The sequence below is a fragment of the Mytilus edulis genome, chromosome 8 (assembly GCF_963676685.1).
Source record: "Mytilus edulis chromosome 8, xbMytEdul2.2, whole genome shotgun sequence".
In the NCBI taxonomy this organism is placed as follows: Eukaryota; Metazoa; Mollusca; class Bivalvia; order Mytilida; family Mytilidae; genus Mytilus; species Mytilus edulis.
This window is the reverse complement of record NC_092351.1, coordinates 46,281,826-46,308,321: the sequence shown is the minus strand read 5'-3', so window position 1 is coordinate 46,308,321 and position 26,496 is coordinate 46,281,826. Positions and strand designations below refer to the sequence as shown.

The 26,496-nt window shown below is 33.3% G+C and overlaps 1 protein-coding gene and 1 long non-coding RNA gene across 2 annotated transcripts; one reads left to right on the top strand and one right to left on the bottom strand.

Moving 5' to 3' along the window:
• Positions 1–940: 940 nt before the first annotated feature.
• On the top strand, positions 941–11,610 carry LOC139487026 (collagen alpha-1(XX) chain-like). Its single transcript, XM_071272045.1, has 5 exons — positions 941–1,034; positions 4,923–5,468; positions 5,940–6,041; positions 9,343–9,436; positions 10,938–11,610. Exons 1-5 carry the CDS (start codon positions 968–970, stop codon positions 11,194–11,196), a joined length of 1,068 nt encoding a protein of 355 aa, XP_071128146.1. The 5' UTR covers positions 941–967; the 3' UTR covers positions 11,197–11,610.
• Positions 11,611–19,277: 7,667 nt separating this feature from the next.
• Positions 19,278–26,086, bottom strand: LOC139485721 (uncharacterized). The gene is made up of 3 exons (XR_011655371.1): positions 25,746–26,086; positions 20,652–20,739; positions 19,278–19,777 (listed from the first exon to the last, which is right to left on the bottom strand). It is a non-coding gene; the product is annotated as an uncharacterized lncRNA (long non-coding RNA).
• Positions 26,087–26,496: the final 410 nt, after the last annotated feature.

Genomic DNA, 26,496 nt, shown 5'->3' with positions numbered 1-26,496 from the left:
ATGGCTTTTCACTTTCGTCCATTGAAGTTATAACTTGATAAAGCTATACACTTTTTGTAAATATGACGCTGTGAGAAGTTAAAAAAAACTGTTCTTAAGTTATGGTACTACAGTCATATTCACACATGGGCATGGCTTCTCACTTTCGTCAATTAAAGTTAGGAATGACTTGATAAAGCAATAACTTTTGGTAAATATGACGCATTGAGAATTTTGAAAACGGCGGTTTTTACGGTACTATATGTTCGCACATGGGCATGGCTTCTCACTTTCGTCTATTGAAGTTATGAATATCTTGTAAATGATTATGCTATAAACTTTTTTAAATTTATAAATAAACAGATGCAAGGTTTATGTCAAATAGACAGTAACCCAAAGAGTATGGTTAAAGAAATCTTTAAATGAAAAATAGCATCCGTTTTTTTAATTTACAAATAGTTATTAAAAAAAAACTTTTGTGGGATATATGTACATGTAGTTGTCTCATTTACAGTCATACGACCACAATTCTTATGTAATTTTTAAAATATATATATTATATATTTGCGAAAGCAAATTTACAGATCTAACATTGTTGGGTTGATGTTTAGACGAGTTGTATATTATATATATATATATATTGTACGTATAATTGTTAATATTTTGAATTTATAAGTTAGTGCCGGTGTAAATCTCAATTTTAAATTATGAAATTAATTATTTCAAATGAAAATACAATAGATGATAATCTTTATTATTGAACTTTCGCCAAAGTTTTCACGTTTGTCACTAAACTAGTTCATTGACTAATCATAATATTATTTTTTACACTTTGTTTTAACATTATTTTTTAAAATACAATCAGAAAATCAATTAACAAAGACAGTAAAACTTATGGTCATTGTTTTCGTTAATAGGCGTAAAAAATCAAAATATTATTAAGTGCGAAGTGACGTATTTCATTTTATTTATGATTTGACTTCGGACAATGAAAGTTTATTTGATTTTCATCACATTTGGAAACTTGCTGCATCTGTTCGAGTGCGCAAAGAAAGGTAGTATTTTTTTTAATTTAAAATATAGAGAATTTCATTTTGTGTATTTTGGTAAAAACATAAAATGAAGTTAATGTCTTATTCAATCGAAGTAGTTTTAAATAGGGATAGTCACGTTATAATATATAGAAGAAATACTTGTAGGAGAATTTTTCACTGCTTGGTATTTATTAAAATCAGGCCCATTTACCTAAAGCCCTGCAAATTTTACTAAAATTCTCATGAGATGTGCTATGATTGACAATGAGACGACTCTCCATCCAAGTCGCAATGTATTAAAAATGTTAAAAATTATAGGTTCAGTACGGCCTTTCATATGGAGCCTTAAATGGTTAAAAATAGTAATATGGACAGTTTCTGGCAATAATTTATTCCTATCCAAAAGAATTTATTATGGAAACATGCGAGATCTGCTATTTGTTTTTAGTATACATTACATACCTTGTACTAGACTGAGACTTTATTTTCAATTTTTGTTGATTTTTTTAAAACTTCCTTATTTTTGTCCCTGTATGCAAAACAAATTCATGGGGTAAAGGTTTGATACGTGCCTCTTTGATTCAATTTTAAAGATATGATGGATGAACATAAATAATTCAACAAATCTTCAAAATAGAGACTTTCCAAATACAAGATTCGTATTTTCCCATATGTTTCGAACAGAACTTACTAATCTATTCAAGACGGTTCAAGTTAGATTCGATCATCATTATGTTAACATGATGGTATATTTATAATGTTAACTGGTCAACATTACAGCATACATTCAATATGTATTGGTGTTGACCAATGGGGGAAAAAACTATACACGTTACACGTCTTCGTCTCCTCGTGATGATATCGCTTCTTTTGAAAATTGAGATCGAGAAGATATCATTTTAAAAGGGACTTCCGACGCCGTATATGTATTTATGTTAATCTGTTAGTCTCTGTTATAATATATTGGAAGTACTGTTACATGTATATATAGGTTGAAGACATTATGCTGCATTTGAGCCGTCTTTTTGGGGGTTTTGTTTCCCATCATTTTCTTTTTATTCATACATGGTAGAGAGTTGTCTCATTGGCACTCACATGACATCTACCTATATCTATATACATGTACATGCTGATAGTTTTGTATTTCCAGACGCGTATGCATTTTTCTTTGAAGAAGACTTCTCAGAAGCGCTCGTTCTAAAACAGTTGGACGGCCAATCCAATTAATACATGCATTAGCAGTATATGATACAAGCATATATCGGTTGATAAAGTATCATACCCACACAATACAGATAATGAATTAGGATAGGGCACATTTCTCACTTTCAGTGCACTTATCAACATCAACAAATCTTCTTGACACTTTATTAAAATAAATATTTGTGCAAATAAGCTGTATAAATATACCGAAATATTTCTGGAAAATTTCAGATAAGATTGTTTTCTATTAGGTAAGTAACCTCGTTTTGAGAAACGCAGCATCTTTGAATCAAGTCTTGTTTTGGGTAATTGTGAAATGAAGATAAAAAATATCCGTGTTTTTAATTTGTAAAATAACCCTGTACAAAGTTAATATCATTCAAATATCTTTATATCCATGTATTTAGTATTTACCTAATGAACACGTAGACACAGGTCGTGTGATGCTAAAAACAAAGGTGTAACCCAATTATATATATTTTTTAAATGTTAAAGGGCTCCTTTTTTAAAGTGAAAATGCTTGAAATAAAATGTAAGGTTAAGAACTAGAACTATTCGGGAGTGTTGCAGACTTGTAATAATCAATACATGCGCATGGTAAACCTAATTTTATTTATAGTAAAGTATATTCAAACAGATATATGCATTATGTCAATTATTGTTCAACAAAAGCACGGAACAGATTAGTCTGCAGATTGTTAATAGGATTAAGTAAATATTCAAATGTTAAAATATTTACGTCGATTTATTTTTACGAAGGTATCATTTTTGAATGCTATCATTCCACAATTTAAAATAAAATTTAAAATATATAAAAAGAAAGATGGTTTATAACTGCTATGCAACGAGGCATCACTCCAACAAGAATCAAATGACACAGATTTTAATAACTTTCTTTATAGAGGAAATAACTTACATGTATGTCCTTCTGTAAACATATGGGCATACTTTATACAAAATGAAAATTAATTATAAGAAACCATTTTAACTTTGCCTTCACAAAAGTTCCCTTCAGTCCTGCAATGTTTCTCTTGCCTCATAGTATGGCGTGCATATTTTACACTTTTCTTGAGTGGCAGGTGTACAACCAATAGCTGTAGCTCCCTTGTACATCTTTTTAATCATATGAGCGGCCTAATTTGGCAATGTTTTCCTAGCAGCTAGACCGTGCAGAATGCACCATGCAGGCTGGCAGTCCGACGCCTTGCAAGTGAGATTTGGGATAATATTGGGGTAGGTTATGTCAATAAACTGGAGCAATTACAGCTCCAAACTACTAGGATAGTTACGGGGTTACCTATATTCACAAGCTCAAGGATTATTTATGAAGAACTTGGATGGGAAACATTAGCTGAAAGAAGAGAGAGAAGAAAAATCCAAATGTTTTATAATATGCAAAATAATAATATTATGTTCCAGAATATTTGTCAAATCTAATTCCCGAAAAAATACATTTGTATGACGGTCTATACTCTAAGCAATGGAAATGACATCATTATTCCATTCTGCAGACTAGCATTAACTAATGATTCTTTTATTCCATCAACCTTACGTCTTTGGAATAATCTTGATGATTCAACTCGTGATGTGGGATCAATTGATAAATTTAAAACTTAACTAAAAAACCGTTATCCTCAGAGTAATATATTTGTACCGAAGCAATATGAATTTGGAAATCGAAAATTGAATATAATTCTCACCCAACTTCGATGTTTTGCATCATCCTTAAACTATGATCTAAATGTATATACGGTCAATATTATTTCTGACCCTTCTTGCCGCTGTGATGTTAATCGTGAAGATTCCGATCATTTCTTTTTTAAATGTATATTATATTCAGACATACGAAATAAAATGTTTGAAAGTCTGCGCTGGCCTCCAAATGACTGTAAAATTAACATAGAACTACTAACCTCGGGTAGTTGTCTCCTTTCTCTAGAGCAAACCCAAACCATTTTCAAATATGTCTTTGAGTTTTTAAAAGTTCGGAAAGATTTCAAATTGTCTAGGTAGCAAACCATGATCGCACACACATCATCATCTAAGTAAAATTCTTCTCCCTTTTTTTGGTCTTTTTATTTTTTCGGTTTTTTTTATTTTATTTTTTTGTGTTTCTGTTTTCTAAATAATCATTTATTTATTTATATATTTTTTTTCTTTCTGTATTATTATTATTTTCTTTTTCTTCAATTTTCGTCTTTTGATCTATATATATACATGCTCATACAAATATTTTTGTATTATATTGCTATAAATGTTAAATGGAGAAGACTTCATAAGTCTGTTTGACTTGTGTCTTATCCAATTTGTACTTAAACAAATAAAATATGTTTAAACTACCATGCAGAATTTTATGTTGGAACTTAGTCATATAACTTATGGGGAATTGAAAAAGGAAAAAGAATATTTAATTTAATGCGTGCGTAAAAATGACATAATCGCAAATTACGCAAGGTGGCCTATCTTGACCATGGGATATTCGTTGTTGTTTGTCTTGTTTGTGTTTGTTGTATTTTATTTTTTATGTTATAATAATTTAGTGTTGTTTGTTGTATTGGGGGTCATTCATGACGGTACTTGGTGCCCATCAATTTGTTTATATAATTTACATATTAGTTTATTCATAGTACTGTTATCATTTCATGTATTGTATGGTTTGATTTATTAAGCTCAGTTAATGCTTAGTAAAAACAATATTTTTTTCAGATATTGTATTTGTTGTAGACAGATCTGGAAGTTTAACATCAGACGATATAAACGGAACGATTGATTTCATCTATAATGTGACGTCATATCTCGATATTGGCTCCGATAATGTAAAGATTTCGATCGTATCTTTCAATGACGAAGTACACACTGAAATAAAATTTAACGATTACTCTACAAAAGAAGAATTATTGATTGCAATTGCTAACTTGAAAGGAATGTCAACAAATGGAGGGACTTATACTTATGACGCATTGAATCACGTGCGAAATAGCACATTAACGTCTGATGGGGCGCGAGACGACGCTGAAAAAATGGTTGTTGTAATGACTGATGGGGCGTCAATTGATCTCGTAGCAACTATCGCTATGGCTGATAAGTTACGTAACGATTTGTCTGCTGAATTATTTTCGATTGCAGTTGGAAGTAAACCTGACCAAATCGAAATTGACGGAATTGCTAACGACCCTGACAATTACTACGTGCATTCTGTTTCCGATTTTTTATATCTTTGTAACATGATTCCGTCTTTAGTTCCAAAGCTTGGTAAGTATTTGAATTTAAAAAAAACATATATAATAATATATATTTTACATATATACACAGAATGATGCATCGACCATTGCAATACTAAACGTTTTTGGCGTGAAGGCAAATTAAATACAGGACTGTATGCTTTCACTACCTCATATACAGAAATAAGAAAATGTGGTATGAGTGCCAATGAGCTAATTCTCCATCTAATTCACAATGTTTTAATTTAAAAGTTATCCAACATATAGGTCCAACATAGGTCAACACGGTACATTTGCTCAAAACATTTTGATAAGGCATGCAGAAAATGCTAAGCATACGTAAAATGGCAACAAGGACAAACTGTAAATTCTACTTTCCAAAATCATTCAATTTAGTCAAGTTGAACTTACAAAAATCTCTCCCTTTCTTTACAGGCGTATCTTCTTTTTTTTTTACTTTTCCTTTTATACTTCAAATGAATGGAATGAAATGTTTTTACAGATGAAGGTGCTGTAGCCAATGTTGCTAGTGATTGTCCAGTAGAACCAGGAGTTACAACAGAAGCTGCTGCTGCAGTTATAGAAGAGACAGATAGTTCATCGAGTATGTAAAGAAATATTAATTATTTCATCATATTATTCTAAGCAGTCAAGCTCAATATCAAAATAAGAAGATGAGTCCATTTTAAAAATCTCTTATTACAATATGTAAAGTATAAAAAAGAAGATGTGGTATTATTGCCAATGAGACAACTATCCACAAAAGTGTTCCTTACTATTATATTACTGTCCTGTCAAATTCATTGGTCATGCAAGGAGTCATTATTTGTAACATCATTATTAAGATGTTGAAAAAGCGTACTAATCCGTTATAAAAACTAATGAGGAACAAAGTTTTTTAACAATGACATTGGTATTCTAAAAAAAAAAAAAATCATCATTTTAAATATTTGTATACTACTATTAAAATTAAAAAAAAAACATATATAAAACATTCACAATTAAAAAACATTAACAACTATTACATTTAAAAAAACATTTACAACTATTACATTTAAAAAAACATTTACAACTATTACATTTAAAAAACATTTACAACTATTACATTTAAAAAACATTTACAACTATTACAATTATAAAACATTTACAACTGTTACAATTAAAAAACATTTACAACTATTACATTTAAAAAACATTTACAACTATTACAATTATAAAACATTTACAACTGTTACAATTAAAAAACATTTACAACTATTACATTTAAAAAACATTTACAACTATTACAATTATAAAACATTTACAACTATTACTATTAAAAAACATTTACAACTATTACATTTAAAAAACATTTACAACTATTACAATTATAAAACATTTACAACTGTTACAATTAAAAAAAATCCAACAAAAATCAAGGGAGAAAAAAACAAAAGAAAAGCAACTTGTAGCTATATAAACAACTTGGTAATAATTATTACAAGATGAACTATTTTTAATTAATAAAAATCGTTGCGCATTTGTTGCGGATTTCTGTGCTTGAGAACGGTTTTATCAGCTCACAATTGTCTAATAAACACCTACATGTATAACGCATTTATAAATATCAAACCAGGGCTATGAGTCTTTCGGATAGGGACTGTCTTACCTAGTTGGGAGGTAAGAGTGTGACGTTTGGATGTCGAACAGCAATTAAAGCGCCATTCTGTTGCTTTTTTGTAATGAATCAGTACATGTAATCTTTTACCCCTTTTCCGTTATCAATTAGAAAGTACTTGAACAGAAATTATTACTAACAACTGTAAGTTACATTATTATCTGTAATGGTTGATTTAGTTTACCTTAACTGTCAAGATAAGAGTATTATACATAATCCGACGAAAGAAAATGTTAGGATTATAATAACTCAGATACCATTGTACCTCACCATACATGTAGTACAAATCAAAAACTCTTAATAGCATGAAACAAGGTTACACCTATTAACTGATGTTCAAATTTTGTAAATTGATATAACAAGGTTACAATCAAAACCTGACGAAATCGCATGAGCTCAAAACGTTACTAGGCCGGATGCGTTGACAGGGTACGAGTATACTTCTATGCATGTATCACCCGCTATGTAAATTCCCAATTAGTCAAAGCGTTAAACGTGGGGGGGGGGGGGGGGGGGGGGGAGGGGGTGTCACATGTCGCGCCTTATCTCAAAAACGATTTGTGATTATTACCTAAAACTCTACACACTTCTTAGTTATATTAATATAAAGATCTGTATACTTTTTGGTGATGGTTCAAAATTTTATTATAAAGTTATTGAGTTTTTTTGGAAAAAAAGGTGATTTTCACATGTCGCGCCGTATCTCAGAAACTTTTTGAGATTATTGCATAAAATTTCACACATAAGACGACGTAGCGCAGCTGTTTATTATATACTGAGTGCCAATGAAAACGCAACACTTGGTTTTTCAAAAATAAAATTTATATTAGAAATGATAATCTTTCAAATAAATTGTTCTTGAAAATTATCAATTTTAACAATAGATCGATATCAAACAAAAATGTTTCCTTGTCATCTTTCGGGCGCAATAGGTAAACGAAACATCCAATGTCGAATCATCAACTCACAGTCCTAACAAAAAATGTTCCAACCCCGTGGTGCAGCGCAATCTCGACAACGCCGTGGAATTGATCATCCCAGACGTTTAATGTGATTCCGAGGAATGTTTCTCCACTTGTCCCGCCAAAAAAACCACAAGCTGACTTTATGATATTGGTGGTGGTTTTCATCGTCTAAACCATGTCAAATCTGATGCAAAATTTGCTCGATCGGACTAAAATCCGACGAAAAGCATGACTTTTGGCCAAGGCGGGTGCTAACTGTCTATGTAACCACCACTGACGGTTTTTTGGTACATAATGAATGATTTTTGGTCTACAGAATTCAATGTTTACGCCAGACAGCCGTTTAGATTTCACTAAGGAAAGCCTGTGGTGCTCTTTAACAATTTCTGCGCAAATGGTGCTTTACTGAAATTGCTCCAAAGGTTCTACTGTGACCACCATTGAACTCTCGTGACCTTTGGACAGCCATCAGAGTCGATATCGGATATGTTAAAGACCAAATGTATCGGTCTTGCTGAGCGTTTCTTGCGTTTTGTACCCCGGGATGTGGCTTATCATTAAATGATCCATTTTGGTTGAATTTGTGGATGATTGGTGTTATTGTAGACGCTACAACTTCAGTCTTCTCGTAATTGTATGCTGTGAAAGGCTTCACTGGATCATGCCCAAAACTGCATGTCGCTGGTTGTCAGAAAGTCCTGGCATTTACTCAGATGTTTATTGCAGTTTCTTAACAATAAGGGCGGGAAAATTCATGACAGTAGCCAAGGTTTAAATGACAAAATCGTGAAAATGGTGCGTATGTTGAAAAGCAGTGAACTCGGTTTATGTCCGTTCAAAATAACCCTTACTTCGCATTTGTTCCAAAAATCACTCAACCGTAAAAGCGTCGACAATTGTCTTAAAAGTCATTTTCAACCAACTATACAAAGTTCTAATATAAATAAAATAAAAATTTTAAGATTTTTTTCAAAAACAAAAGTGGTGCGTTTTCATTGGCACTCAGTATATATCTGCTGGATGAATATAATGCAAGGGTTCATCAATACTGTAACAGTACTATTTATCTTGTTTTTGCAGTGAAAGGTTTGCTTAATTTAACAATAGTTGCTACGAGGCATTGCATCGCTTTTTATAGATAAGTTTATTAAACACAGTCAAAACTTTTAACCCGAGCCTCTTCGATTGTTTTTGTACAATTGAAGTGCATGCTATACTGTTTGTGTTTTACCCTCATGTTTTTTCAATTGAAAATAATAGTAGTCATTTATTTGTTTTTGCAGATAATTGGGTGTGGATATTGGCAGCAATCCTAGGCGCTATTCTAATCATTCTATTATTGATATGTTGTATTTTGTTTCTGAAAAAGAAAAAGAGGTAAGCCTTTGTTTCAATCTCTCAAATTGATATGAAAAAATACTGCACAACTTTTTTTCCAATCTTAATATATTTGCTGTATATAGGACGGTACAATTGAATATAACCTTTTAAGCGAGGCATATGCATGCATAACTTTTCTCTTGTTTGGTAGTGCGCACAATTTACATGTTACATAACCGTATGCTCGCAATAGCAGCAGGATTTTGAATACAAGGAGACTAAAACGTCTAGCATACGTGTATTGCTTCGTGTTTTCTGACAACCTGTTTGTATGGTAGAAATGTCAATTGCCGAATAAAAACATGTATTAACTCAAAGTCGACAAACAATAATATAAAACAGCTATGTTGAGGAAATAAAATTAAAAGGTACCAATTTCACTGCACCAAATTCGTATTAGACAAATTATGTCCGTATTTAGTGGTGTTTGTAAGCAAACTATTTGGAAATTCAAAGACCTAATATAAATCATTTTTGCCTGTCCCAAGACAGGAGCCGCTGGCCTTTGTAAGTCTTGTTTGTTTTGGAATTTTAGTTTCTTATAAATATTTCTGAGTTTAGTATGACGCAGTGGCGGATCCAGAACTTTTCCTAAAGGGGGCCCACTGACTGACCTAAGAGGGGGGGCTGCTCTAGTCATGCTTCAATGATTCCCTATATAATCCACCAAATTTTTCCCACGAAAGGGGAGCCGGGCCCCCCAGCCCCCCCCCCCCCCCCCCCCCCCCCCCCCTTGATCCGCCTATGTGACGTCAATTATAACTAAACTAGTACATATTTTTGTTGCGTGGCCACCTGAAGCACGCCTCCGGGTGCGATATTTCCTCGCTGTATTGAAGACCAATTGGTGATGTTCGGCGGTTTTCTGCTCATTGGTCGGGTTGTTGTATCTTTGACACTTTCCCCATTTCCAGTCTCAATTTTATTTGAAAATTCAACCAAACTGGATTAAAAACCCGTTTGTAAGGAGCTTTACATTTCGCGAGAGTGGTTTTACATTTGTAATACTTCATCATACATGTAGCAATTTAGTATTTAACTTTTCAAAGAAATAACATCGTATGAGTCTGCAAATTCTCCCCCTTTTTGTTGCTATAAAATTCCTTCAGCATGAAAATCGATGTTATATCATATCATATGGGGGAAAAAGGGGGGGTTAGGAGGGGTCCTGATCCCGAAATCGCGGGTTTAAAAAAAACGAAATCCCGAGGTCCCGAATTTAAATGAATTTCAATCCCGAAATCCAGAAATATAAAAAAAAAGAAATGCCGGATCCCGGAAGGGTCAATCCCGAAATCCCGAGCTTAAAAAGATTCTAAAAAGACCCGATCCCGAAGTCCCAATAAAGGTCACTATTCCCCTTCATATTTACTTGTAAAAAGCACTGCCTATACTCTATTTGACCTCAGGCAGTGGAATATTCTACCATGAGGTAGAAAAACAAAATGGCTACCTTTTTTTTTAAATGGTAAATGGTTTATTGATCATTGTTTTGCAGGAAACCAAAGGAGAAAACTGAGACATACAAAAACATTGAATTTTCCACCTCCAGACCGAAAGTTCAAGGGAAAGCTATATCATTTAGAGAATCGTCAATACTGTCAAACAACGGATGGACTTCGGGAGTAAACAAAGAATTAGTTGAATCGTCTATTTATAATCTCAACCGAGAATCAACGGCATCTCTAAGTTCTGTTATGTACAGGGATATGTTTCAGTTCAAACCAGAATCCAAACAAAATCAGTGGGTTGAATAATTATCATTGGTGATGATGGGAGTTTTTAACGATTTTTACTGGCTATACAGCCCCTCGCACGGTCAGTTAGCATTGGTATTCATGTGCAGTGCTTTCTGTACAGCGGGATTCGGTTTCCATTACTTGGCTGGATTTTCAGTTTTGATTAACACATCTGTTGAAAGAAAGCTAAATCTAATATAATGGTTCAGAATTCCTTCCATCTAGTTTATATAGCAAAAGAAATATGTTCTTTGTACAATATGTTATCATGGGTATTAACTATTGATTCTTGTAACATTAACGACAAAACTCTTTATTTAGGGAAGCAATAATGTTGTTAGTTTTTTGTTAATTGAAAGGTATCATATGTGAAAAAACATGTAATTTGATTTTTTTTTGTTGAAAACGATAATAAATCTGGTATTTCATGAATACATTCTCTAAGTTTATTACCTTAAAAGACATATAACGGGGGGGGGGGGGGGATCAATGTTATGGCCAATCGACAAAAAAACTTCACAAAATTTAGCTTATGAATATAAGAAGACGTAGTAAAAGTGCCAATGAGACAACGCTCTATCCAAGTCACAATAAGTAAAGGTAAACCACTATAGGTTAAAGTACGGTATTTAACACGGAGCAAAATTGTGATTAGGAACTTTCCGATTCTGACTTTCCAACAGCAAGCTGTAAATGCATAATATGCTTATGAATAAGTATTTTTATCCCCAAAAGCTTCTGCCCATTGATAGGCAGACTGTTATAGTACCTCAGTGGTTGTCGTCTGTTGCTCTATATCGTATTTGTTTTGTGTGTGTTAATTGTTTTGTACATCAGGTCGTAAGTTTATCCCTTTTGAGTTAGGTCATTTCGAGTCTTTGCTTTTTTAAGCTTACTTTGGGTAATGGGTTTCGCTCATTGTTGAATGCCTTACGGTGACAAATACATTGTGTACGTGTTCACTCCGCACTGCGTTCACTTCTACGTTGTCTGTTCTCTGTTGGATTCTGTTGAGTTATTATACCACATCTTTTCATTTGTATAATTATAGAGATTTGTGACTATACTACAATGTACTGTTAAGATTTTTTTACAAAATGTTCAGAGACTAGTAGAAGGAAATGTGAAGTTAATCACCAAACAAACAAAAAGACACACACACTTTTACAGGTAAGCATATAGAAGTCAACATACAGCAATCGATACATTCAATTGTCGATCATTTTAAACAAGATATATCTAGTCATTTATTATTTTGAAATTAATTCGCCAATAAGTTTATGCCACAACGGACTGTTTTATCTATTGATATGTATAAAAGTGGTTATGCAAACAAAAATTATGTTACTATTAACCCTAATTTTTGGCTATAAAGGCTTACTTGTATCGAAAATGATAAAGATTGTCTTCTTACTGGCATTTTTCTAAATTAACACCATTTGGCTTACTTAATTTTCAAACAGTACTTACATGCGATTTTATGAGGAAGGCTTAAGTGGGGTTTAAATCTCACAAAATATGTATACACCGCCACCTTTTTGTGCCTGTCCTTAGTCGAGAACCTCTGGCCTTTGTTAGTCTTGTGTTTATTTTTTAATTACTGGTTCGGAGTTTAGTGTGAGGTCCATTTTCTCTGAACTAGTAATCATTTTACGTGTAGGGGATATCCCACCTCCGTGTGAGTGATTTTCTCGCTGTGATGAAGACCCATTGAAGGCCTTTGGTTGTTTTCTGCTCTTTGGTCCGGGTTGTTGTTTCTTTGATATATATGCCATTTCCATCCTCAGTTGTATTCGTTTCATTTCTTCACTAAATCTACCTACATTGCTTAATGTCCATTCTTTTTTCAATGCTTACCTTTTGTATATAAAATCTAGTCTGATGTTCAGTCGCCAATATAAAAAGCTAAGATATGAGGGGTGATTTCAAACGAGTAGGTTAAATACGTTGAGATGGCTTCAAGTAACGTCTCGCATGTTAAGACACAATAATATCTAGACTAACAGTAGTGTTTCAACTGTATACACCTTCTTTTTACTTTGTATTTAACCGAAAATATAATAAGTTTAGTATGTGGGTATTTTTAAAAACATTCTGTAAATGTATCCATCATCCCATTTCATTCATATTCAAATGGTGGACTGAGGACCCTGTCAGAAAAAAAATCAGGATAGAGAGGTGCTATGATTTTAAATGAGAAAGCTATCATTGTGGTTTTGCTCATTGTTAAAGGCCGTACAGTGACCTATAATTGTTACTTTCTGTGTCATTTGGTCTCTTGTGAAGTGTTTCATTGGCAATCACACCATATCTTCTTTTTTATATCCACCAGACACCAAATGACGTGGAGGTCACCGCAAGTTCTTAAATCGTGAGCAAACCCATAACACTTCGCATAAGGAAGGCTAAATATTGAAGAAGAGAGGGGAGTCACTGAAAATGTATATATGTTGGATAGGGTCGAACATTGTCTATTGTATAAAGAGATCATCCACAGCCTCGTCAAAGAGTTGGCTAGAATGCAAAATACGTAACTCTTCTCATTCAAGCTACCAGAATAATCGTTTTATTCCTACGGTACCAGACACTCCAAGCTTTAGTATTGTCTTCTAGACACAGACTCTATGGTGATCTATGGTCCATTAACCATAGCAGCCTAGATTACTTTATATGTGTATCCCTTCACACCTCTTCACTGTCATATTGACTTTTAACGCGGAATCGCATATTGTTTTTATTTAAATGAAATATTTCTTTTTGCAGTTTTGTGGTACGTCAAAGAGTTGATCGAGGTAAAGTTTGTATGAAGCGCGTAAATGCTTCATCTAAAATCGTGTATACAAAACCAATAAAGTCACTTATAAAAACATACTGTAATCATGATGAAATTTGAAAAAAATAGGCAGGACAGCAGTTTTGAGTAAAAAAAAGGCAGGATGAGACACTTGCATAAAAAAAAAGTCAGGACGACAATTTAGGTAAAAAAAGTCGGGATAAACTAAAAAAAAAGAAGGAATTTCAAGGACCGAACAGAGTGAAAAATAAAAAGGCAGGACAGAGAGTACAGCTAAAAAAAATGCAGGACAACATTTTTCATCCTAGCCCCCCCCCTAAAAATCAAATGGTAGCTCCCTAAATATATATATGAGTTCAGATTGCATTGCGACTGTGTTGCTTTTGTTCTCCCAATTTGTACAATGTAGGTACTTTTAGAAAAATATGATAAAAATATTTTGAAAGAAAACAGAAAGGAATTTTTATTCGAATTTTGTTTGAAGATTTAATGTCTTTATAGAGATATTATATACATGTACTTTTCTTGTGTATTGTTGTCAATTCATTATCAAATGATTTGACACAGTTAACCAAATAACAATCATATGATATGGTATCAATTTCAATTTACCACTGAACCAAACAAGCAAAAAACTTATCAACAATGACTTTTAAATAATAAACAGGGAGTAATCAAAACTTAATGTTTGAATTTTGACCTTTTATTTTCAAACGAACATATAATTTTTGACATATATTCTCGTTTAAACGGTTTCACACTTAGTCTAGTAATTTATGGGGCCCTTTAATTTATAGCTTGCTGTTCGGTGTGAGCCAAGCTCCGTGTTGAAAGCCGTACCTTGACCTATAATGGATTACGTTATAAATTGTTACTTGTAAGGAGAGTTGTCTCATTGGCACTCATACTACTTTTACATCTTCCTATATCTATATATGCTATTTGTAGGATTGATCTTTTAAAATTTATAAAGCTTATCGTCAAGGTCCAAAGGGTAAATACTTAGATTTCTTGTATGTTCATTATCATAGTCATTTTAAAGCATGATAATGTTTTATATTTAAAAAAAAAACTAATAATTATGTCAAACCAGCAACAAAAAAGTGTTAAATGAACAAAATATAATGCTAGGTTTGTGTCAATGAGATAGCATTTATAAAGAAACGAAGCATTTATATGATTTCAATCAGAACGAAATATCAAATTTTCTAATTTATTAATATTACTGTTGTCAATTGTTATTTTAACATTTCAGTTGTGGCGGTCGTGTAGATAAAATCCCCTTTTATAAGTAAGGCGAGGCTTTGTAAGTGTAGTACAATGTTTATATAAATCGTATGTAAACTAGAGGCTCTAAAGAGCCAGTGTCACTCACCTTGGTATATCAGAAGTGTTTACGTCCGTTTGAGCAATTTTTAACTATGAGCGGACGCGAGTACCACGAAAATATTTCAATGTGTTGTTAGTTGTAAGGAAATAATTTACTGTTCTAAATATATTTGTGGTACTCGCGTCCGCTCATGTTCAAAATTCAATAATTCTACACTGAAAATTCCTTGTTTTTACGGATAAGTCGTTAATATGTGAACCAAGAATAGGCCTGATAAAACTGATATATAATATATAGCTTGTAGATTATTACGCGATAACTTAAACTTTAAACTCCTCATAAGATTTAAGCTAGGCGTAGCCTTATCAATAATATAGTTTAAGCCCCAGTCCCACTAGACCACGACCGCACCACGCTCACCGCGATCTAAAACAAATTTAGATCGTGGTGAGGTCGCGGTATTAGCGGCATGAAAATGTAAATTTTCGTTGCTTTCACGATGCTACTGCGTCCTCTCTACGCTTCTACAAAGATCCCGCTACGATTATACCACGTTCTCACCGCGCTTATTCTGCGACCTCACTACGTTTATCAAGATCTTTCTACGCTCTTCACGTTCTCACTACGACCATACCACAAGTTATCCGATTGCAACAAGATCTTACTGCGATTATAACACGTTCTTACTACGATTATACTACGTTCATAGCGCGATCTTACTACGTTCTCAGCAATAACGTCAACATCGTGTTCCATATCAATACAGTTCAATTCCTTCTATTTCTGATTAAATCGTAGATTTCTCGGAAACAATACAGTCATGCCACCAAAATCTACCAGAACACGTGGGCATGGTGGTAGGAGTTGATGTAGAGGCAGAGGGAGCAAAGTAACGAATCCTGATCAAGCAGAGATGTCGGACCGACCAATCCAACCTAAATTACAACCTATTGCTGGTCCATAAAGCTCAATGACGATATTTTAGTGAACGATAGCAGAGATGACATAGATGTATCAATATATATAGAAAGATGTGGTATGAGTGCCAATGAGACAACTCTCCATCCAAGTAACAATTTATAAAAGTAAACCATTATAGGCCAAGGTACGGCCTTCAACACGGAGCCTTGGCTCACTTCAATCAGCACGCTATAAAGGACCCAAAATATTACTAGTGTTAAACCATTTAAACGGGGAAACCAACGGTCTAATCTATATAAAAACGAGAAGCATGGTTGAGCCGTTAGAGCAAATGGATAAATACATTCAAACAAACAAAATCTAGGGAGCTTTTTTATATATTTTATGTGAAAATGACAATGAGAATGATGGTCGTAGTGTGAACGTAGTCAGGTCGTAAGAAGAGCGTGATGAGGACGGCAAGGGCGTGCTAGAATCGTACTATGGTCGTGAACAGCGTGTTATAGTCGTAGTGGAAGCGTAGTTGGGTCGCAGTGAGAATGTGATGGTCGTAGTGAGGTCGTGATAACGTCGCTGTGGGATCGTAACACAGATTCTCCGAATAGAATCACGCTTTCGCTACGCTCTCGCTACGATTGTACAGCGACCTTTGCGATCTTACTACGATCTTAGTGCGCTTTCACTTCGCTTCTACTACGATCTGATTTCGCCACGACCGCACCACGATTATTTTGAACATGTTAAAAGTTGGTCACGCTCTTCACGATCTTGAAGACCACACCACGACCGTGATACGACCTTACTGCGATCTACACGACCGCACTACGATCATCAAAATTTGCATTTTTTCACAGATCGTAGTGCGATCGTGGCCTAGTTGGACTGGGGTATTACATGACTTTCCCAACAACCGTTTTCTTGAAAAATTAACCCTAAATGTTTATATTCATCAACCTCTTGTATCAGTGTATCATTTATATATATTGGTGGATTATGGGGTTTTGCTCTTTTTCTAGATATGGTCATGGTTTCAGTTTTTCTGTGATTAAAATTAACAAGCCATTGTTAAGACCATTGTTGATTTTTTTCTACATCAGAATTCATTAATTCAGATGTAGCATACTCGTCCTCAACAACTATATATAATGAATTATCGTCAGCAAAAAGTCTAATGTTGCATGATATGTCACATACAATATCGTTTATGAATAATAAAAATAATACAGGGCCTAAATTTGAGCCCTGGGGGACACCTGCTTTAATGCTTTACACATCAGAGGTCTGTCCTCCTATGACAACTCTTTGTCTTCTTTCAGATAAATAACTTTTAAACCATTTTAGTAAGTCCCCTCTTATTCCATATTTTTCTAGTTTATGAAGGACCAGACCCGGTCAAACGCTTTACTGATATCACAAAACACAACTCTTATTTCCTTTCCAAAATCAAGGGCTTTAGCGATATCGTTTGTAATATAAATAAGTTGATCAACAGTACTATCTCCAGGCATAAAACCTGATTGCAAGTTTGTAATAATTTTATAACAAGAAAGGAAATTAAATAAATATTAAAAAAACACATTTTCCATCGTTTTACCAATAATAGATAACAGAGTGATTGGTCTATAGTTTGATAAAATTTCTTGAGAACCACTCTTAAAAACTGGTATTACATTTGCTATTTTCCATTCATACGAATATGTGCACAATTGAAGTGACTTATTGAACAACAGAGCCAGGGGATAGCTTAATTCTAAAGCAGCATATATATTTAAGAAATCTTGGACTAATGATTATGTTATCGGGGCCTGTTGCCTTAGACACATCTAACAAGAGAAGTTGGTCATAAACTTCCTCTTGCGTTATAATTATATTATCTAATGTACATGTATGTATGATTTCATCTAAATTTGGTTCTGGGATATTTGCAGATGAGTCATCAACACTCGATTGATCACAAAAATAACGATTAAATGCGTTTGCTTTATCCTTATTATCGTCTAAGTAGGTATCATTTAATAAAATAGGGGGGTAGTCCGAGGATTTGGAAGGAAATCCAGCCATGTTGCGCAATTTTTTCTACCAATTCTTAATGGAATCTACGTTTGAATGTAATGATTCACATTGTTTTTCAAAATAATGGGTTTTTGCTATAAACACTGGACACTTTTAATTTGCAAAACACTCATTTGCAAATCCGCCGCCGCCTCAAACAAGAGCTACAATATCATGTATATAACCAAAATGTGCGGAATTACATGGGATTCAATAATTTCATTGGTTTTATACTGTTACTTTCATATTTATTTTGCAATTTGAATTATAAAAACATGGGATTTTCAATATCCCATGGGACAGGGCAAAATCCCATGGGATTTACCATTATCCCATGGGATTTTGGTTAAATCCCATGGGATTTTTTTTGGTCCCATGGGATTAATGTTGTCCCATGGGATATTTGTTGTCCCATGGGACAAAAAAAATCCCATGGGACTATAATTATCCCATGGGATTTTTAATATCCCATGGGACAAAATAAAATCCTATGGGATTAAAATTATAAATATATATATATATAAATATAAAGTTATGTGTATGTTACAATGAATGCTGTTTGGTAGTAAAATGTTTAAAATGTATACGAGTTTTTTTTATATTTTTTATATATACATATATATAATTTTTTTTAAATTTTGTCACAAACATGTTTTTTATTTGTTTATATGACAATAAAGATTATTCTTATTTTGGAATGTATAATAATAATATTTTACAGTCAAAGAATAAAGTCCTTTCACTGAAACAAAATGATGAAATTTCGAAATAAATGAAAAAATATTGTTTTGAAATCTTTGTCTTGTTTATTCTATTATGAAAAATAGAACTGAAAAAATATTTCATATTCTGACTGAATAGTTCACTCTTTTCATGAGGTAAGATTTTCTTTGTTATAGGTTCATTGCAATACTTGTATAGGCAAACGATTTAAATTATAATATATAACTTTGTGGTGTACATAATAGTATGCTTATATTTGCAAATTTATAATATAAACACTTTTTGTTAAAGTTTTTGCTTTCTTTATTCACAACTTGCTATGTACAATTATTCAGTCCACTATATAAGAGTGAAGTCAATAAATAATTTCATTCACTAGAATATTCCTGCAATTCTTAGACAAAACATTTTTTCAATCTGTTCTTCAAAGATCTTCCTCTGTACATCTTTATTGAATCGAGAGATTCAAATGAGAAGACAAAGCAAGTTTATTTGGACAACAACATTCTAATATCTTGTTCATTCGTTCCATCTTTCAATTGATAATTACATTGTTGTATTTATATGATCAAGTTCTTGTGCATCAATGATCGTGATGATATGACTCCTTTTTGTTTATAGTCATCATGTTGAAATTTCCTCTTTCAAATAAATGTAGGAAAAAACATGTTCCATTTCAAATTAATAAAAAAGTCGCACTATGGAGAAAAATATCAGCTTTAAGTTTTCCGTTCAGTATTGATCTGTGAATGATGACCATGAAAATCCAGATTTCTGACCTACAAATACACAAACTCAAAAATTATCAGTGAAGAGATCAATAAAATGGCTATTTTATCATGTTTATGATTAATATGATAAACTTTCATTTAAATATTCAAGTACTAAATTACAGAAATCGCTTAAATTTTATAATAGTTTAGTTAAAGTACAGCTTATTTAAAATTATAATAAAAAATATAGGCCACCGTTGAGTTAAATAAGATATTACATTTTTAATGCCAAAAAATGGCATTTTTGCACCAAAGGGAGATAATTTGGAGCTTTTTCAATGATATATGCATTTTAAAAGTCATCTGGGGCCAAACCAAATTGATTGTTTTGAATGATTTGGTGTACCATATGATAAAGATATAAATAAATTGAGTTATGAAAAAAAAATATTAAAACATTTTTCTGAAATTGTTATACCCTAGAGCCTCCTTAAATGTCATTTGATCTCTATTGGAGAAATGTCTCATTGGAAATCAGACTGCTAAGTGTTTCTTATTTTTATATCAACCCAGCCATATTATACCTGTCTAATATCAGGAGCTTGTACATAGTTCAGTGGTTGATGTTGGTTCATACCTGTCATTTTTATTTTTCATAATTTTTTGTTTTTATAAATTAGTCTGGTATATTTGACGTTTGAATTGATGCTCTGTTTCAAATTTGGTTAGTGTTGACTTTTATAGATTACTATAACATGTATAGGGTATGGGTTTTCTCATTACTTACAGGTCATCAATGGCCTCTAATAAGTAATTACAATGCTTACATCCACTAAATTGAACTCTGATGGATAGTTTTCTCTTTAATCATACCACATCTTATTTTAATAAATATTTAATTATTATTCAAGGACAAAATTTTTTATAACAGTGGACTTACCATTTAGGCTTTGTTGACCTCTGTAAATCTTATTTTGTTGATAATTTCTTCTGTTTATAGTTTCCCCTTTATCTTTCATGTTCTTGCCCTACACATAAAAGGGTAAACATCATTTAATGACAAAAATAACTACTACATGTATTACATAATTAGTAGGCAACTGAAAATTTTGTCTTATTTGTATATAACATCAACTTACTCATCATTCTTGCTGTTCAATATCATGAATATTATCATTATTCTATGAATATGAGGTCACAGTAAAATTAACCTTGGCAGGCAGACATCTTTTTTTATTTGATACCTTGTAGTCATTCCATACAACAAGTAGACCTATGCTTAAAAAATCTAAGGCCAAAATTAAAAATATGTTTGTTTCCCCTCCCCCCACACGGGTCAAAAATAAGCGCCCGGGTCAAAAAATTATTTTCCACAAAAAAATCGAAATTATTTTTTTCCTGAAAATAATTTGTTTCCATTTTTGGAAAGTGCTTGAAAGCAGAAGGATTGATAATCTAAATAAATACACTCAAATTGAGCACAAACAACTGATAAGTGGCCTGGACTGGACAAGTCAAACCATTCATGTGACCATGCTATGACAATCACATCCAGTTAAAAAAAACTAGAGGCTCTCAAGAGCCTGTGTCGCTCACCTGTTAATGTGTTTACTGATGTCGGCCATCTTCGTTGGTAGGCGGGGTCATTAGACACTTTTTTTTTAAATAGATACCCTAGTATTATGATTGTGGCCAAGTTTGGTTAAATTTGGCCAAGTAGTTTTAGAAATGATTTTTATACAAGTTACAAAAATGACGAAAAGTTGTTCAATATTGACTATAAAGGGCAATAACTCCTTAAGGGGTCCTCTAACAATTTTGATCATGCTGACTTATTTGTAGATCTTACTTTGCTGAACATTATTGCTGTCTACAGTTTATCTCTATCTATAATAGTATTCAAGATAATAACCAAAAACTGCAAAATTACCTTAAAATCACCAATTTTAGGGCAGCAACCCAACAACAGGTTGTCCAATTCAACTGAAAATTTGTGAGGGGATATATCTTATTCTGATGGACATTTAAATCTTGAAAGATTTGCCCTAAATGTCTTAGTTTCAAAGATATAAAGCAAAACCTGCATTTTAGCACTATGTTCTAATTTTAGCATGTCGGCCATTTTGTTTGGTAGGCTGGGTCAGCGGACACATTTTTTAAACTACAAACCACAATGATAATTGTGGCCAAGTTTGGTTAAATTTGGCAAAGTAGTTTCAGAGAAGAAGATTTTTAAAAAAGTTACAAAAAATGATGAAAAGTTGTTAAAAATTGACTATAAAGGGCAATAACTCCTTAAGGGGTCGACTGACAATTTTGGTCATGTTGACTTATTTGTAGGTCTTACTTTGCTGAACATTATTGCTTTTACAGTTTATCTCTATCTATAATAGTATTCAAGATAATAACCAACTAGAGGCTCTAAAGAGCCTGTGTCGCTCACCTTGGTCTATGTAAATACTAAACAAAGGACACAGATGGATTCAAGATAAAATTGTGGTTTGGTGATGGTGATGTGTTTGCAGATCTTACTTTACTGAACATTCTTGCTGCTTACAATTATCTCTATCTATAATGAACTTGACCCAATAGTTACAGTGGAAAATGTTAGTAAAATTTTACAAATTTTGTGAAAATTGTTAAAAAAAATGACTATATAAAGGGCAATAACTCCTTAGGGGTCAATTGACCATTTTGGTCATGTTGACTTCTTTTTAGGTCTTACTTTGCTGTACATTATTGCTGTTTACAGTTTATCTCTATCTATAATAATATTCAAGATAATAACCAAAAACAGCAAAATTTCCTTAAAATTACCAATTCAGGGGCAGCAACCCAACAACAGGTTGTCTGATTCATTTGAAAATTTCAGGGCAGATAGATGTTGACCCGATAAAATTTTTTACCCCCATGTCAGATTTGCTCTAAATGCTTTGGTTTTTGAGTTATAAGCCAAAAACTGTATTTTACCCCTATGTTCTATTTTTAGGCGTGGCGGCCATCTTGGTTAGTTGGCCGGTCACCGGACACATTTTTTAAACTAGATACCCCAATGATGATTGTGGCCAAGTCTGGATTAATTTGGCCCAGTAGTTTCAGAGAAGAAGATTTTTGTAAAAGATTACTAAGATTTACGAAAAATGGTTAAAAATTGACTATAAAGGGCAATAACTCCTAAAGGGGTCAACTGACCATTTCGGTCATGTTGACTTATTTGTAAATCTGATTTTGCTGAACATTATTGCTGTTTACAGTTTATCTCTATCTATAATAATATTCAAGATAATAAACAAAAACAGTAAAATTTCCTTAAAATTACCAATTCAGGGGCAGCAACCCAACAACAAGTTGTCTGATTCATTTGAAAATTTCAGGGCAGATAGATGTTGACCCGATAAAAATTTTTACCCATGTCAGATTTGCTCTAAATGCTTTGGTTTTGAGTTATAAGCCAAAAACTGCATTTTACCCCTATGTTCTATTTTTAGGCGTGGCGGCCATCTTGGTTAGTTGGCCAGGTCACCGGACACATTTTTTAAACTAGATACCCCAATGATGATTGTGGTCAAGTCTGGATTAATTTGGCCCAATAGTTTCAGAGAAGAAGATTTTTGTAAAAGATTACTAAGATTTACGAAAAATGGTTAAAAATTGACTATAAAGGGCAATAACTCCTAAAGGGGTCAATTGACCATTTCGGTCATGTTGACTTATTTGTAAATCTTACTTTGCTGAACATTATTGCTGTTTACAGTTTATCTCTATCTATAATAATATTCAAGATAATAACCACAAACAGTAAAATTTCCTTAAAATTACCAATTCAGGGGCAGCAACCCAACAACGGGTTGTCCGATTCATCTGAAAATTTCAGGGCAGATAGATCTTGACCTGATGAACAATTTTACCCCATGTCAGATTTGCTCTAAATGCTTTGGTTTTTGAGTTATAAGCCAAAAACTGCATTTTACCCCTATGTTCTATTTTTAGCCATGGCGGCCATCTTGGTTGGTTGACCGGGTCACCAGACACATTTTTTAAACTAGATACCCTAATGATGATTGTGGCCAAGTTTGGTTAAATTTGGCCCAGTAGTTTCAGAGGAGAAGATTTTTGTAAAAGTTAACGACGCCAGACGACGACGGACGACAGACGAAGGACGACAGACGACGGACGACGGACGACGGACGCCAAGTGCTGAGAAAAGCTCACTTGGCCCTTTGGGCCAGGTGAGCTAAAAACTGCAAAATTTCCTTAAAATAACCATTTCACAGGCAGCAACCCATCAACAGGTTGTCCGATTCGTCTGAAAATTTCAGGGCAGATAGATCTTGACCTGATCAACAATTTTACCCCATGTCAGATTTGCTCTAAATGCTTTGGTTTTTGAGTTATAAGCCAAAAACTGCATTTCACCCCTATGTTCTATTTTTAGCCATGGCGGCCATCTTGGTTGGTTTGACAGGTCACGCCACACATTTTTTAAACTAGATACCCCAAGGATGATTGTGGCCAAGTTTGGTAGAATTTGGCCAAGTAGTTTCAGAGGAGAAGATTTTTGTAAAAGTTTACGGACGACGGACGCAGGACGACAGACGACGAACGCCAAGTGATGAGAAAAGCTCACTTGACCTTTCAGGTCAGGTGAGCTAAAAAAAACCTGCCTTCCTGGTCTGTTTACAAAGGGTAGACCCGGGGGAGGGGAAACAGACATTCTTTTAAATGTGGCCTGATAAAATGACAAAACCAAGAAAACTTATCATTGACCAAAGAACAATAAAATGCGGTCATGGTTTATATATGAATCTGCCATTCAGACATGCACACCTTACAATTGTTTCATATCTACCAAATATAATCTACCTGTAACTTTAAACATATGATAAATTGACAAAACAATGCAGTGTTTCATTGACCAATGAACCATGCATGAAAATGTGGTCAAGTTCATATAAAATATGACAGACAGCTAAGTGCATCTTACAATTATTTCATTCACTAAATAAAGGGGCCTTATTGCTTACAGTATCCGGAAAATAGTCCAAACCACAAAAACTAAATATTTTCAAAGTTCCTTATACCCTGCCAATTTGTTATGGTTGTGCCTGTTCCAAGTCAGGATCCGATAATTCAGTGATTGTCGTTTGTTTATGTGTAACATATCTGTTTTTCAATTTTTTTGTACATAAATTAAAGCACAATACATTTGTACATGAAACACAAAGCTCATCACTGAGATAGTAGTCTCAGATAGAGGGAGGCAGGGTCAACCAAACTCCCCTATTCAATCTGAATGCAGGACAGAAAGTCACAGTCAAAAAGTCACACACTGTCACAGGACAAAAAGTCACAATTTAGTTTTGAGATTATTTTTCTTTGAACAAGAAAACACACTGTCACAGGACAAAAAGTCACAATTTAGTTTTGAGATTATTTTTCTTTGAACAAGAAAACACTCTTTTTGTATTTTTCTTGAAGTTTTATACATGAACATGATGTAGCAACTTTTAAATTAAAATTTATTAAAAACAAATAAATCAGTGCATTAGGTTTGCGCACATTACCATTACATTTGCACACAAAAATCATTACGTTTGTGTGCAGCTTTTGATTACATTTGCACGCATTTTTTAACATGTAAATATAAAAAAAAAGATATATGATTGCCTTTTACAGCTGACTATGCGGTATGGGCTTTACCTCGGGCTTTGCTCATTGTTGAAGGCTGTTTGGTGACCTATGGTTGTTAATGTCTGTGTCATTTTGGTCTCTTGTGGACAGTTGTCTCATTGGCAATCATACCACATCTTCTTTTTTATATTATGAACAATTTCCTAAAATTAAAAATGAATATATGTAATAAAAAGAAGATATTTCAAAATCTTTTTTCATTTATATTCAATCAATTGTCAACAAATTGTTTGTGACTTTTTGTCCTATCAACTTTGTTACTTTATGCCTGAGTTTGACATGTGTTTGACTTTTTGTCCTGTGACTTTTTGTCGGAATGTCCTGTGACTTTCTGTTCGTTTACCTTCCATCTAAATCAGTGAACTGAATAATTGTTTTTTGCAGAAGTCCGGGGAGTGTTAAAAAATCACATGTGCAAGTTGAGAGTCAACACTTACACAGGGACTACACAATACTTTTTCAGAATGTCAGCAAAAAAGAATCACTGGTGACAGGGGAGTGTAACCGATGAATTGATCCTGAATCAGATAAGATTTTCCCGGTACGTCTAAACACCGCTCAGGAGGACCTCCTGGGTGCACACATGCAGGACATACAAAGTGCACTCATGGCAGACCCTATATAGTCGCCGTCGTATCTGCACACATGATGGATGTATATATTCGTTATAGATCGTCATACACTTCTCATTTTAGAGTTAAATTTGCAAGCAACCTCTTGTAAGATTTTAAAATAATAATGCTACTAAGAATATATTATTTCCCGGGCCAATTTTCGCAATATTTTCGCCATATAAAATATTTAGGCGACTGTGCTTTTAGTGAATATAAACGATTACGAGGCCTCACGAATAAATATAAATATGAAATATACTGGAACATCGATTAGCATAGATCGAGCAGCAGAGTAAACTTCCACATAAATCTCGAAGTTATTTACGCCGGATAATATAGACTGTGCTCCTGAATAAAGTTGTCAAATACATTAATTTGTGTTTTTTACTTCTACAAGAAATTTGATTCAAATGCTAATTACGCACCATTTGCTGAGCAGAGAATCATTCTAAGCCAGGAACCGTCTATACTAACTGATAA